Consider the following 14,483-nt stretch of genomic DNA (forward strand, 5'->3'; position numbering starts at 1 on the left):
ATGCTTTTGTTCACAGATGCAGATACTCCGGAGAGACGAGATGGATGTGCATTGTAATCACGGGAAGAATCCTTTGTATCTTCTGAGATGAGCTCACTGGCTCGAAGGCAAAGACGACCGCCCAGTGACTTTGGTGACTGCTGTAAGCGAGGAAGATGCCGGAACAGACCTCAAAGTCTGTTACAGCGGCCTTTGTATTCAATCGTTGCTCCTTGGTCGCTCTTCCGGGCATATTTCGACTGCAAACTTCAGGTGCGGCGAGCATTCGGCTGATTCAAACACTCCCAATCAGTGATGCCATCAACGGCAGGATGTCTCTGTCTCGACTTCAAAGTCAGCGAGAAGAGCTGGAGCTACTGGGAGGCGTATACCTATCAGGCGACGAGGGAGGAGTTAAGGCGGGAGCATGCGTATCTCGCGTTCCTCACGTTCACACTCAGCAAGGCTCGCTGTCTGCTACTTCGGCGATATATGAGTTGTGGCAACCGCCAAGTTCCAATTCACCTCAGTCCGCCCATGTTGTACTTTGTAAATTGTGGGTCCCCGGTTTCCCAGCTTGGTTAGATAGCCCCAAAAAGGATTTTGACCTTATCTTCACAGCCCCAACCGTCCTAGTATTCGCCGTCCCGTGCCAAATCTAAGGTACGCACTACGCGCACCTCCACCAATGGAAATGAATCCGAATGATTGCTACGTCACCTTTTGTATTCACTTCAGGGGTTTCAATATTCTTCCTGTCTCGCCATGGCCAGGCACCCCAACGACCAACCAACGTCAGCGAGAGCCTCAAGACTTTCCACGCACAGCTTCCCGGAACTTCAGGGAGGAGTCAAGTGTAGGGCAGGCAGTCACTACCATTCCTGTGGCCTTCATCCAGGTTCTCTCGTCTCATCCAATGGATTCGGGCGCAACCGTGAGGCGCAAAGTAGTCTTCCTCGGCGATGAAGGAGTTGGCAAGTCTTCGTTGATCAGTGTGCTCACGACCGGGGTGCTGCCCGAGCAGGTTCGTCTGCCATTCAGCTCTTCAGTCCCCCAGGCACAGTCCGTGTTGACCGAAGGAAATAGGCCAGGCCTTCGAGCAAAAAGGTATTGAAGCACGCATCGGCTCTCGTGGTATTGGACATGGATACCCTAGACAGTAACCTCGTCGATATTGAAAAGCTCAAGCAGAAAATTCACGGCGACCCTTCGTCTGCAACTGCACCTGGGACTGTATCCACCTCACCTCAGGATGAGATCCAATCCTCGACGTTCGAGCCATCGATGAATCTCCCGGGCGCTGGCCCCCGCAGCCCACTGACAGTCGAACTCGACCTCTGGGATACCGATGGGAAAGAGATCTTTGATGCGCAGCCCCCTGAGTTTCGAGACGCGCACTGCGTGGTCCTTTGTTTCTCTGTTCTGTTGAAGGATGTCGCTGTTGGGCGCGTGGATGGAGGGTTAGGGAGTGCTGAGACTTCGGTGAGTTTTAAAGGATCTTATGATGCCAGCACTTTGGGGAGAGCGATCAACTTTTGACTTAGTGGTTGGAAACGGCGAAGCAATATAGAGTGCACGCACCGATTGTACTCGTGGGATGTAAAAAGGATCTACGTCAAGATAGGGAGGATACCAAGGTGGTCTCTATCGAAAAGGTGCGCTCTGTCCAACTTCTACGACATCTCTGCTTTACTCTGTCATTCTGTAGGCACGCGAGACGTCGACACGGATCCGTGCAACGGCCTACGCTGAATGCTCAGCTTTCACCGGCGATGGAACACGGGAGGTACTACAAGCGATAGCTCGAGCAGCCCTGACGTATCGAGTGGATTCTGAAATGCAGGTTAAGCAGAAAAGGAGTGGGAGCGCGTGGTTCAGGGAGGTAATTGCGAAGGGGAAGGATAAGTTGTTGGGGTAGACATGAAGCTGAGGCGAGTACGACGATACCGACAGGGGTTGAAGTCAAATTCGGGATTGCATTTGGCTTCGTTGGGACATTCACAAACTATGTTACGTCTTCTTTTTTGGGTTCAAGCCGATCTTCCTCAACCCCAGTCTCTCTGTCCACCGTTTTCCTATTTTCGTCTCCCGGGTTACCTTTACTCGAGATAATGCACCCTCTCGCACTGCGCAGGTGAATAAGTCCTCGTGTCCTCCCCAAATGGACGATGTTTCAAAATAATGAGGAGCGGAGATTCGTTGCGCCATGCCTTCAACCTGGTATGTGGGGAAGTAGTGAACTTCGAGGCAACGTAGGGAACGACGATACAAGTAGGTGGAGTGGTACACACCTCTTCAGTACTAACCATCCTTTTATTGTCGTTTCGCAGCTTCTCCTTGACCAATGGGTTATCGCGTAGGTCGCTCTTACATGCTACAAGTATGATTGGGACGTCTTGGCCACAGGGATGTCGAATCTCCGGGACCCACTACCATGGTTGGTGGTCAGCGACTGACACAGTTACCATCTGGTCAGTGTCGAGCGAGCAGAGCGCGACTCCACTCTAAGCGGAGGTCCTTGTTTCGACTTGGAGTAAGTACGTTCGATGAAGCTCACCTGATCGATGACCGCATCAAAAGACCTTCTGTCGTCTATCCCAAAACAAACCAAGAAGACGTCCGTGTGGGGTTACGAGAGCGGGCGTACTCTGTCCATATCCGCGTCTTTGTTGCCCAAGGTGTCCCAGAGGGCGACCGATACTCCGATTGTTGAAGGAGAATCAGGATCCCTGTCGGAGTCGAGTGGGACTTGCACAACAACCTTTTGCGGCTCAAGCGTTCTTGGGATGTAATCCTACTCGGGGAAGGTCGGAAAACCGTCTGTTAGAATTAAAATTGATATTAACCCGACGTCTGCGCATACCTTGGGAAATGTGCCTTCAATGCAGGTTAGTAAAAGCGAAGTCTAAGGCGACCCAGTTGAGTCGAAGGTCAGAATCCGATATCCAAGTCTGAGTAAACCACGATGCGAATGACCTTCCCCACACCTCTGCATCCTACTGCGACGAGTTTGTACGGTACTAGCAGGTCTGCTCTGCGCATGCTTTGACCTTCACTGCTTCGACGTTCAGACGATTGAGGCTGAGCTGGTGGCATTGCAATACTACGACTTGCAGAAGATTGGGGAGTGTCACTGAATGTTTGAGCGTCGGTAGATTGCGCCGCAGTAGAGTACCAGATTGTATGTGGTAAAGAAGCAGCCTGGGAAGTTGACAATGCTATGGATTTACCAGGTAAAACGCGCGGCGTGGGATTATTGAAGCACCGTAAGTCAAGGGAATCAGGTGTGTGCCTCCCTCGACTGTTCTGTATAAAGACCGGCATATATCGACAGGCGCCTACGAGTAGAAGCAGGCGTTGGTTCGTAATACTATACACAAGGGCTCAGCCTTTGAATAACTTCTTCGCTCCTTCGCTCCATCTTCTCACTCGACTACGAACAACACCATCTCTGTCTTCCTCCTTAGCAGCTCTCGCCTTCTCCCGCGACGCCCCAACCCAAACAGTCAACGCAATCTCATCGAGCACTTCCCGAACTCCTTCCCACGTTTTGGCTGAGCATTCGAGATACGACATTGCGTTTATTCGTTGGGCCACTCCAGTCGCCTGGAAGATCGAAGACAAAGAAAATCAATCCGACCATACGGTTCTACAGGACTACACCCCTGGAGCGGGGGAGGCCTATGGTGGACTGACCTGTTCGGGCCTTACAAACCTCTCCCCTGAATTCTTCATCGCTTCACGCTCGTTCTGGTTTGAACGTAGATCTCTCTGGCATCCCACCAAAAGTATAGGAATGTCGGTAAGGCCAAAGTGATTGATGGTTCCGATCCACTGCGAGTGACAGGTGTGTATTATGAGGACCCTCCCGATAAGCTAACGGAGACTCGCAGGAAGACTCGTCCCGAGAGAGGTTCGAGAGTTTAGTAGTATGTATCTTACCTTCTCCTCGACACATTCCAACGAAACCTCCCACCCGACTGAAAAGCAGATCACAACGCAGTGGGCGTTTCTGAAGGCTTGAGGCCAGGACTGATTCCAGTCGTCTTGGCCAGGTGTGTCCCATATCTCCAATTCGGCTTGGAGCTTGGTCGTGGTGGCGTTGGAGCTTCCAGAGACTTGCATTGTGTCCAAGGGGAGTGGGACGGGGACGGTCACTGGTTCCAGGACACTCGGGATGTACAACTGAGTGTAGAGTAGTATCATTGTCAATCCATACCAATTCCCAGAATCCAGATCGAGGCGCAATACATTGCATGATCAAGTAGAGCGTGAATACGTGATCAGCGAGGTGAGAAGGTGAACTTGAACACGGTAGTCACTGACCTCGGGGAATATGTCGACCCCCATCCACCGGCAGATCAGAGACGTCTTGCCTACTCCCCCGTTGCCTATCACCACGATTTTGAATTTACCCATCGGTATTGAAGTTGATTTTCAACTCGAGCTTGCTGTTGGTGTTGGGACCCTACCAGGTAAAGTCCCGCTTTTCTGGACAGAGATAGGCTAGAGGAGGACTTCTCAGTCTGATCAGGGCCGTGCAGGATAGGGTAGGTTTATCTGTAAGTAGTGTGTAAGTACTTTATAATTATACGTGTTATCGCTATCGCCGCAGGGGACTCGCTGATTACGACATTCCGCCCATCATGGGCGGCCATTGAACGTCCGAATATACCAACGCGCGGTCACCGGTCAGGCCTGCTTCATTTCGCTTTTGATTCTTTGAGAGTAAGGTACGTATCCATTACATCACTGAGCAATGAGTACTTTAAGCATTTTACTTCGGACTTGAGATATCCGTTTGTCATTTGAGTCCCTGGAGAATACTTATGTACGTACATAGTATGCCAGACCGAGCTGCGCGATAACCTAAACGCAAGGATGAATTGCTATCAGCACAGTGCTACTTTAAAACCTCAGTCAAGCTTAGGGTAAGCATCGAGGAACTCAGGTGTGCAGCGAAGGAGGGTGCGCGGTATCGTCGCTTACTTGCCACTCAGCGTGGCCCTCTACAGTCTGGAGTCAGCTTGCGGATAATCCCTCTGGCACTGATTTCGTACTCCATCGCGATCTCTCGTCTTGAATTCGTCCCTTGCACCCGTTAACTCCTCAGACGCGTCCGCATCACCCCACGTGATCAAATGCCACACCGGCACTCCGGCACGACCGAGCGATCAAAAACGCGCGCCTCATGTTCACCTTTCTGGGCGTTTAACCACCCAGCGTGGATTGTTTGTCGATCTCAAAGGAAAAACCAACCGCAACCATTTCCAACGAAGGCACAACCACAGCCATGTCCAACGAAGGATCTTCCAGTTCCTCCTCAGACAATAGTCGCACTCAGGCTACTGCTCTTAACCTTTCCAGGATTGCCGGATGGAGCGGTCCATCTCGTCTCAAGCTTGGTCGCGCAAGGGAACTATGGGCCAAGGCAATTATTAGAGGAGCACTGGACGTTCCTCCGCGCCTCGCGCGAATCAAGAAAAGTTTGCGCAGAGTTGAAAGTCGAGTGAGAATGAGAATGAGAATGAGAATGAGAATGAGAAGGTTGAGGATGAGGGAGTGAAAGGAAAAGACTTGAGCGAAGAGGAGGGTGAGTTGAACGAACTATCTGGTGTCGGTGAGCCAGAACTTCCGTCCGGGCCTGAGCAAGGTGCGACACAAGTCTCTCGTGCCCCACACAAGCTACAGTGCGCTAATGCCACCACAGATATCGAGACTGGTCCCTCGCAGCCCACCGCGGCCAAAGCAAAGGCGGCACTCAAAGTACCCAACGGGGAGAACGAGAACTCGGTTGTCAAGGAATCCGACGCGCAGGAGTTAGAGCATTCGGAAGCGTCTACTCAACCAATCCAAGGTACGAAAAACATTCACTCGTATTCCACCCAAAATCACAATCTCATTCCTTCACCGCCGACAGATCTAGACGCTCGAACGTCCGAACGCGTACTAGCGACCAACCCAAAGCCATCTGGCGGCGCGGCGGCTAAATCTAACGGCAAGAAGAACGAGAAGGAAACCCTCACCGAATCAGTTCAGGACTCGACTCAAGGCTTTGCTGTCCCCGCTACTCGTCGATCGGCCCGGTTGGCGACTAAAGAAGTTCAAAACGAGGATTCGTCTACTCCAGCTGCAACTACAACTACCAACGCCGATACCAGCGACCAGCCTACCAGCACCACAACCGTCGACTCGGAGCAAGTCACCAATACGGACGTCATCGACGAAACGAAGCCAGCTCCCCGCCGCTCTTCGCGTATCAAGAAGGTTCCTGCTCAGACCTCGTCCACTCCGGCTTCCAACGCTGGGCCCTCCACCAAGGACGTGGTAGAAGCGGTATCCGCGGTTGTCAGTACCATCAAAGGTCCCGCCCCGGCGCCCAAGTCCAAACCGACCAGAGGTCAGAAGAGGAAGCGTGCTGGAGCATCGGAGCAGGAGGAGGACTGTAAGAGTGATGAGTCTGGAAGGAGCGATGGAAATGCAAAGAAGAAGTTGAAGGATGGTATTGGTACTGCGAAGGGGACTAGTACTAGGAAGACGAAGAGGGCTAGGAAGTCGGATAAGGATGAGGAGGGAACTACCACTCAGGCTGGCGAGAAAGAGAAAGAGAATACGACTGAGAGCGCTCATGATGATGTGCCTACCAACTTGGCGCTGCCTCAGAATGGAGGTGAGGACGAAAATTGGAAGGACGGTGAAGAGAAGAAGAAGCTTACCATTCGCGTGAAGCCAGTGAAAGCTGTGAAGAAGACCCGAGGCTCGAAGAAGACCAGAGCCTGATTCAAAGGCTAGGTGAACTTGGAGTGATACCAGCACCTCTTTGAAAGGATGACTAGACTCGAGGTTGAATTAGGATTTTCGGAAGGAAATGGAACATTGGAAATTATACTAGGATCATCTACATTATAGATAGTGGATAGGATTAGCTACTATAGCGCTGCGATCTATCTAGCCTTTCGTCCAATTCATTGCATACATGTATATACATGACTACTATCAAAAATGAAATATTGAAGCACATCCGACGTCGAAACGGTAGCAGCAACACTTGAAGATCCCTGCCGTTGTAAACTCGTGGGCCGGACAACGGCTGATGAGTTGAAAAGCGAGCCTTCGAGGTCAACTTGAAGTATCCACGCCGGGAGTGTGAGAGTGATTGAATTCACGCTCGTCTCCTCTTCGTAGGTCTTACATACCTTCATCTCATCCATAGGTATTAGGTGTCAACCCTCCACCTCCAACAATGAATCGTCGAGACCGGGGATGGAGTAAGACTATATATGCGACCGCTAAGGCAGCCTTGGACGTCGACATTGCTCTATACTAGTCTTGGTACGTCAGCGGTGTTTTATACCAGTCTTCGTCGGGGTACTAGGATATGCAGGTATTACTTCGGGTGTAGACAAGGCTCAGCATTCAAGTTTCTCAACGGGTTGGTCGCTGACTCTCACCCAATATGGTGGGTTCTGTTCCCTCTCCAAGGTCCAAGTTCCGACTCATCATATATGCATCCCTCTGGTAGTCTCATCATACACGCGCCCCTCCCCCTCGAAGGGCGAACCCGAACCCGAGCCCGCCGAGCTCCCATTTCCCAACCTCATCGGTATCCACAAACGAACCGCACACGGTGCTCCCAGTCCACATTGGACGATCATAGACTCCCATCCACATTCCAAATGTATCCGCATCAATTCCCAATTTGAATCCATCCACGAAGTTCGAACGCACACAACGCTCGCGCTGGAAACCCATTCACTCAAAAACCATAACGAATGCAAGAGCTAAATGAGACGGGAGCACAACCGTCAACCAGGCGCGCGTGAAGGACCTCAACCAGGCACGGAGAGCATCAAACAGACACGAAGAACGTCCTTGAAACGGCGTGTCACAACAAGCCACAGACTCTCTACCATCCACGACCCTTCAACATCCACAAGAGAATACGCCTTCAAAGCCCGGCCAAGGGACGATTCCTCAGGCCTCCGGACCCACCCAACAACCCACCCAACCAGAGAGACGCAACAGTCAAAAAATGGGGCATATGGGACGGGATATATATATATAACGCCAACGTCGCATCCTATAGCGAAAAGTCGTAAACGATGGCGGGGGTCGAGGACAACGAACGCTTAAAGAAGAAACAGAAGCGGGGAGAGGACAGGAAAGGAAAGGGGAAAGGCAGGCAGAGAGACACGACTCCACGACAAATCAATCATCACAATCATCAATCATCAACACACAACAACATTATCTGAGAGGCAGAGAGACAGAGGGAGAGGGAAACAAAGCTAATTGTGAGCCCGCAAGGAGACGAGATACATATAGTGGGTAAAAAAAAAGGGAACGGAAACCAGAACAGTCGGCGGGGGAAGGGGGGTGCACGCAAGAACAAGAGAGAGGCAGAGGTCCGTTGGAGCCAAAACCACGCAGAAAATCCATCCAACAATTCTCTGCCCTCCCTCCCCTCCCCTCACCAAAACCGATCATGATCATCTACATCAAGACGGGCGCAACGCACGACGATTACGATTGTTCATATTCCAAATGACGGGAAGGGGGACGACGAGGATGGATGGAGGGGGACGACGACGACAGTGATGACATTAGAGGACAATGCAGTGGCTGTGCTTTCTCTTTCCAGGCTTGCTGAGGAGAGCTGCTCGGGTTGCGTACTGGAAGACTTCGCGGACGCCTTCGCCAGTCTTGGCTGAGCATTCGAGGTAGTGTCGTGCTCCAATCTTCTGTGCAACCGCCATACCCTGAGACAATTCCAGATTAGTATCAGTATCGAGGAAAGAGAAGAAAGTGGACGCACCTCCTCGGGCGAGACCGGTCGCTGGCTCGTCTTTCTCAACTCTTCAATCACACGAGGGTCGCGTCTGAGATCCTTCTTGCATCCAACCAAGATTATCGGCAACCCCGCGCAGAAATGCATCACCTCTGAGATCCACTGCACTCCCCCAGCAAAATACCCCACAATCGACCCATCGACCAATCATCATCCACCACATCCATCCATCCAGACCAGCACAAATAAGCGCACACCGCACATCAACAGCAAAATCACAACAGGAAGGGAGGAGAGAGAGCAAGAGAAGAAAGGGACAGTCAGCAAGGAGGCCATATGCGGAAAGGGGGCGGTGGACGGTACCTTCTCCTGGACGTTATCAAGCGAGTCGGGGGAGTCGACGGCGAAACAGATAAGGATGACGTGCGAGTCGGGGTAGCTGAGCGGGCGGAGGCGGTCGTAGTCTTCCTGGCCGGCCGTATCCCACAACGCCAGTTCAACGTGTTTCCCATCCACCTCGACATCGGCGACGTAGTTCTCGAACACAGTGGGCACATACACCTAGACAATATCAAGAGTCAGTATTTAGAGTCCTTATCGTGATCGCTGGCCGGCGCCCCCCGTGCTGAGCGCTACTGCTGTAAACACACGGCGTTGCTGGGGTGGGTGCTGCGGGGCGGTGGGGCGGGGGCGGTTACTGACCTCTGGAAAAGTGCCTTTGGAGAATACGATCAACAAGCATGTCTGTCATGAAACGCAGGGCGGTTAGCATCCGTCTCGCGAAAGAGAGGGGCGAGGAGGGGCATGAGGTGGTTGTGTGGCCGCTGGTCGAGGCGAAATTTAAGGCAAGCATACCTTTCCACAAGCACCATCTCCTACGATGACCAATTTCCTTCGAATCTCAGACATTGTTTAATGTGTTGTTGGTGGTAAGACGAAGAGTGGAAGAAGAGACGAAGGATAAAAAAGAGAATCAAACTGAGCGACGACGGGTTTGTTCGTTGTCCAACAAACGAATCATACCACATGCCAAACCCCCTTTTAAGGCGGAGTCTAAATGCTGTGCGACTGCCCCCTCATTCCGCTTACATAATCCATCACAAAACTCAAAGGCCTGTGCGTGCGACCGCCCTCCCCGCGCCAGACGTCATCACCACACCGCCTTCTTCCTCGAAAAGGAATGCCGCCGTACCGCCTTGCGGGGGCGGAGGCAAATGCCCATGGTGTGTCGGCATCAAGGCGATACATCCATGTTATTCGTCATAGAAGAACTTTGTTAATGTGAATCCGTGTGTTTTTGAACCTCCTGCACACATGGCATGACGAATTCGTCTCTAGGGTCTTATCGATGCGGTGAACAGCACTACCGGTGCTATTGATGCCTCACTTTAGCGCCCCGAGGAGATCTACTACCTTGGTCTGCGGAACCAAATCCGCGTGGCCTTTTGTAACGACAGAAATATTCATACATGGACAAGGTGCACTTGACTTGTATACTTGGGCGTCATGATCGAACGAGTTTGGTTAGCCTCAATGGCTGCACATGCCAGTGGTTCATGAAGGACAATTCCAGGTGTCCTTATGAAAGGTTTCGTGCGGCGCAAGTCGCCTTTCAATTATCTATTTATAGACTGGGCGCTACGAATTTGACTATCCAACAACGCTCTCTTCACCGACCAACCCGACGACCCCGTCATCACTAAGTTATCTCGTTATGACGCCCGCGATCCTCGTACCCCTCTCTATCTCTCGACATCCCACCCATCCCCATACCTTTATCCCCCGCCAGACACCCTATTCAACCCTTCCCTCCTCCCCCTCCTCTCCTCCTCAACCAACTTCAACCGGAATCGTACAGCTTCCTTCGCAGCAGTCACAAACACCTCCCCAATCCCTTCCACCCCATCCCGTTTTGCCGAGACTTCAAAGTAGTGCAGGGCGTTGATTCGTTGGGCCGTTGCTTCACCCTACCAAACGAGGCCAAGGACCAAACACAAAGACATTTGGTTGAGTGTTAGTGTTTCGATGAAACGGTACCATGAATGTGGGAGTGAGGGTACGAAGGTAACCATGAGGGTGAGGACGAGGACGAGGGTGAATGTGAATGTGAAGGTGAGGGTAATAAACGAGGGGCAGGATGGAAAGCAGAAAATGAGCGTACCTCTGAAGTACTAACAACCCTCTCCCCGCCCCTCCTCGTCTCTTCCCTCCGCCCGGGGTCTTCCCTCAAATCACTCTTACACGCCACGAGTATAATCGGCACATCCCGACCACAAAAATGACGGATCTCTCCTACCCACTTAGGACGATCATCAGAAACGTTCAAGTGCATTGCGTTCAAGTGCGTCGTTCGTGGACGGTCGTCAGAAACGTCAAGAGGTGAGGTGAGGTAACATTGGGGTAAAAAGCGGCCAGCCAAGTGCCCAAGTATCGACGACTCGCCAGCCACACAGCGGGTGTAGTTGGAACTCCAGTCCCAAACCACCCTGGTACTCCGTAGCGCCATTGAAAAATAAAAACTCACTTTATCCTCAACATACCCCAAGCTCCCTCTCTCACCCACACTAAAACAAACCAAAAACACATGCGCGTCGAGGTAGGATAGAGGCCGGAGCCGGTCGTAGTCGTCGCTTCCAGCTGTGTCCCATAGCGCCATCTCGACGTTCAGGACGTTCAGACCCAGGTCATTCAAACCACCTTCCTCGTTCAGACTCTGAATCTGTGGTGACTCGGAGAAACCGTCAAAAATTCAACCATCACCCACTGAGTAGTACAAGTTGGAACCCACCCTCCTGAAAGTCGAGGAAAAACACTCTTTAACCCGTCTCAACCACCCAGGCTTCCTCTCCCAAACCTCCAAATTAAGACCCGGTATAGAATCCAAAGGAAGCTCGACATCCGCGACGTAGCCGTCAAAGCTAGCTGCGACATAAGGCTGTAATATCCAATGCAAAACAAAGGGTCAAGAAAAGAATCGATTAATGGTATGTACCAGTAAAAAGGCGTATGAGGTAGGACGTACCTCCGGAAACTCTCCCCTCGCGTAGGTACACAACAGCGACGTCTAGTAACACCAAACGGAAAATAAGCGTTCAATGTTCTGCCAATGCGTGTTTGGAGATTGGATTCCATTGGAGATAGGGGATCCGATTGCTCGCACTGCACGGACGCACCTTCCCAACTCCTCCACACCCAACGATGACGAGTTTGCACCGTAAGGGATCTTCGAGTCTCAGCTTGCGCTGACGAGGCATCCGACCAAACAGAGCCGTGCCCGATAGGTGGCAGTACGGTAATGCCTACCTACGAGCCTGAGGTTAGGAGTTTGTGAAAGAACAGAAGGGAAAGAATACAAGTCTGTATCCACAGGAAGGAGAAGATGAGGATAAGGATGCGTCACGGACGAAAGAACGTTTATGTAGACTCCGCCGGAACCGACCCCTCGAGACTCGGAGATGTGCAATTAGAGTCTCTTGCGGTGATCGTTCCGACCACCTCGTGTCCTTACGCAGGCTGTACTTAAACTGCCGTCCAACGACTCCGACGAAGCGACAAACTGAATATCCAAGCACTCAATACCAGTGTGTATTTTGGAAGGGACAACTACCAGCTTCAAGTTACAACGGCAGGGATCTTTACTAAGCATGCTGCTAGCGTTTCGATGACTGTATATTCCAACGTTTCATTTGTTACAGTAGTAATGTGCAATAAATTGTCTCAAAAGACTAGATCGTCGCAACACTATAGTAGGCACACCTATCCACTATGTAAATGATCCCAATATTCCAAATGTTCCATTCCTTCCGAATACCTGAATCCATCCTCGAATCTCATCATTCACAAAGCCGCGGGTATCACGCCAAGTTCACCTGGCCTCTGAATCAGGCCTTAGGCTTTGGTCTTCTTCGAGCCTCGAGTCCTCTTCACAGCTTTCACTGGCACGCGAATGGTAATCTTCTTCTCTCCATCCTTCACTTCGTTCTGAGCCAAGTTCGCAGGAGCACTCTCAGTTGTATTCTCTTTCTCTCCAGCCCGAGTGGTAGTTTCCTCCTCATCCTTACCCGATTTCCTAGCCCTCTTCGCCTTCCTAGTACCAGCACCCTTCGCAGTACCAGTACCAGCGTTAGACTTCGACTTTGCATTTCCATCGCTCCTTCCAGTCTCATCGTTCTTAAGACCCTCCTCCTCCTCCTCCTCCGAGGTAGCAGTGCGCTTCCTCTTCTGCCCTCTGGTCTGTTTAGATTTGGGAGTTGGCGCGGGACCTTTGATGGTACTGACAACCGCGGACACTGCTTCTACCACGTCTTTGGTCGAGGGTCCGGGGTTGTGAGCTGGAGTTGACGCAGCTTGAGCAGGGACTTTCTTGATTCGCGCAGAGCGACGGGGAGCCGACTTTCTTTTGTCGATGACGTCGGTGTTGGTGGCCTCGCCGACAGTTGTGGCAGTGGTGGCAGGCTGCTCGCTCTTATCGTTATCGGCAGTAGTAGCGAGATGCTGAGTAGACGAATCCTCTTTGTGAACTTCTTTAGTCGCCAACCGGGCCGATCGACGTGTAGCCGGCACAGTAAGTTGGCCTTGAGGAGCTGATCCGCTGACGGTTTCCTTCTCCTTCTCCAAGTTCTTCTTCCCATTGGACTTGAAGTTAGGCGCTGCGTTGTCGGATTTCTTTGGAGTGACGGCGACGGTTTCTTCGGAAGTTCCAGCGTCTATATCTGTTCGTGGTAGAGGAGTGAGACTGTGGTTCGGGGTGGGACGCGAGTGGTGGGTTCTCGTACCTTGGTCAGGTTGTGTAGATGCTTCACGCTCGCTCTCCTGCGTCTCGGATCCGCTGACAGTCAAGTTCTCCTCCTCCTCACTGGGCATTTCTGGCGCGTTTGCTTCACTGACCGTGACGTGCTGCGACGGCCCAGCCTCTGTATCTGTAGTGGCATTAGCGCACTGTGGCTTGAGTGAGAAACGAGCAACTTGTATCGTACCTTTCTCAGCCCCGGAGGCAAGTTCTGGCTCACCGACACCAGCTGGTTGGTTCAACTCACGCTCCTCTTCGTCCGAATCATTTCCTTTCACTCCCTCATCCTCATCCTTATCCTTCTCATTCTCATTCTCATCCTCACTCGATTTTACAACTCTGCGCAGACTCTTCTTGATTCGCGCGAGACGTGGAGGAGCATCCTGCGCTCCCCTAATACTTGCCTTGGCCCAGAGTTCCTTTGCGCGACCAAGCTTGAGACGGGGTGGACCGCACCATCTGGCGATCCTGGCAAGGTTACGAGCAGTAGTGTAACTATAGCTTGAGGGGGAAGATCCTTCGTTGGACATGGTTGTGGTTGTACAGGTTCAAGAAGCCAGTGGTCGTAAAGGTTCAAGAAGAAGCCACAACTGCCTTGGTCACCCGTGTTTTCCTTTGAGATCGACAAACAATCGACGCCGAGTGGTTAAACGCCCGGAAAGGTGAACATGAGGCGCGCGTTTTTGATCGCTGGTTCGAGAGCGCGTCGTGCCGCTGTGCCGCTGTGGCATTTGATCACGTGGGCTGATGCGGACGCGTCTGGGGACAGGCCGCGTTGAGAGAGTGGGATGGAGTATGAATTTGGGGTATTGAGGTTATCGTATAGTACAAAAACATCATTGCTATTGCCCTAAGCACCCCCTCTCATTCTCACTCTCAGGCTAGAGTCTGGAGGACCACTGTTGGACGCAATAGCTACCTCCGAGT

The 14,483-nt window shown here is 51.9% G+C and overlaps 6 protein-coding genes across 6 annotated transcripts; 2 read left to right on the plus strand and 4 right to left on the minus strand.

Moving 5' to 3' along the window:
• Positions 1-667: 667 nt before the first annotated feature.
• On the plus strand, positions 668-1,897 carry CC1G_03164 (hypothetical protein; the record flags this gene model as incomplete). Its single annotated transcript, XM_001840883.2, has 4 exons — positions 668-1,003; positions 1,066-1,461; positions 1,524-1,634; positions 1,688-1,897. 4 exons carry the CDS (start codon positions 668-670, stop codon positions 1,895-1,897), a joined length of 1,053 nt encoding a protein of 350 aa, XP_001840935.2.
• Positions 1,898-3,363: 1,466 nt separating this feature from the next.
• CC1G_15096 (neuronal RhoA GEF protein) lies at positions 3,364-4,104 on the minus strand (the record flags this gene model as incomplete). Its single annotated transcript, XM_002910716.1, has 3 exons — positions 3,364-3,585; positions 3,676-3,855; positions 3,922-4,104. The coding sequence occupies 3 exons, from the start codon at positions 4,102-4,104 to the stop codon at positions 3,364-3,366; spliced, it is 585 nt and encodes a 194-aa protein (XP_002910762.1).
• A 1,168-nt stretch (positions 4,105-5,272) lies between these two features.
• CC1G_03165 (hypothetical protein) lies at positions 5,273-6,759 on the plus strand (the record flags this gene model as incomplete). Its single annotated transcript, XM_001840884.2, has 3 exons — positions 5,273-5,465; positions 5,690-5,836; positions 5,900-6,759. The coding sequence occupies 3 exons, from the start codon at positions 5,273-5,275 to the stop codon at positions 6,757-6,759; spliced, it is 1,200 nt and encodes a 399-aa protein (XP_001840936.2).
• A 1,479-nt stretch (positions 6,760-8,238) lies between these two features.
• On the minus strand, positions 8,239-9,751 carry CC1G_03166 (small GTPase-binding protein). The gene is made up of 5 exons (XM_001840885.2): positions 9,623-9,751; positions 9,470-9,511; positions 9,131-9,328; positions 8,795-8,929; positions 8,239-8,738 (listed from the first exon to the last, which is right to left on the minus strand). Exons 1-5 carry the CDS (start codon positions 9,674-9,676, stop codon positions 8,583-8,585), a joined length of 585 nt encoding a protein of 194 aa, XP_001840937.2. The 5' UTR covers positions 9,677-9,751; the 3' UTR covers positions 8,239-8,582.
• Positions 9,752-10,542: 791 nt separating this feature from the next.
• On the minus strand, positions 10,543-12,021 carry CC1G_03167 (hypothetical protein; the record flags this gene model as incomplete). The annotated part of the gene is made up of 5 exons (XM_001840886.2): positions 10,543-10,734; positions 11,343-11,486; positions 11,556-11,702; positions 11,790-11,831; positions 11,941-12,021. The coding sequence occupies 5 exons, from the start codon at positions 12,019-12,021 to the stop codon at positions 10,543-10,545; spliced, it is 606 nt and encodes a 201-aa protein (XP_001840938.2).
• A 634-nt stretch (positions 12,022-12,655) lies between these two features.
• CC1G_03168 (hypothetical protein) lies at positions 12,656-14,086 on the minus strand (the record flags this gene model as incomplete). Its single annotated transcript, XM_001840887.1, has 3 exons — positions 12,656-13,479; positions 13,543-13,686; positions 13,744-14,086. 3 exons carry the CDS (start codon positions 14,084-14,086, stop codon positions 12,656-12,658), a joined length of 1,311 nt encoding a protein of 436 aa, XP_001840939.1.
• Positions 14,087-14,483: the final 397 nt, after the last annotated feature.

Source organism: Coprinopsis cinerea (assembly GCF_000182895.1).
Source record: "Coprinopsis cinerea okayama7#130 chromosome 8 map unlocalized cont3.8, whole genome shotgun sequence".
Lineage (NCBI taxonomy): Eukaryota > Fungi > Basidiomycota > Agaricomycetes > Agaricales > Psathyrellaceae > Coprinopsis > Coprinopsis cinerea.

Coding starts and splice junctions, on each gene's coding strand:
- CC1G_03166 (XM_001840885.2), bottom strand. CDS start 9,676: ATGTCTGAGATTCGAAGGAAATTGGTCATCGTAGGAGATGGTGCTTGT. Junction 9,512..9,622: donor GAGATGGTGCTTGTGGAAAG/GTATGCTTGCCT, acceptor GTTTCATGACAG/ACATGCTTGTTGATCGTATT. Junction 8,739..8,794: donor GACCGGTCTCGCCCGAGGAG/GTGCGTCCACTT, acceptor GAATTGTCTCAG/GGTATGGCGGTTGCACAGAA.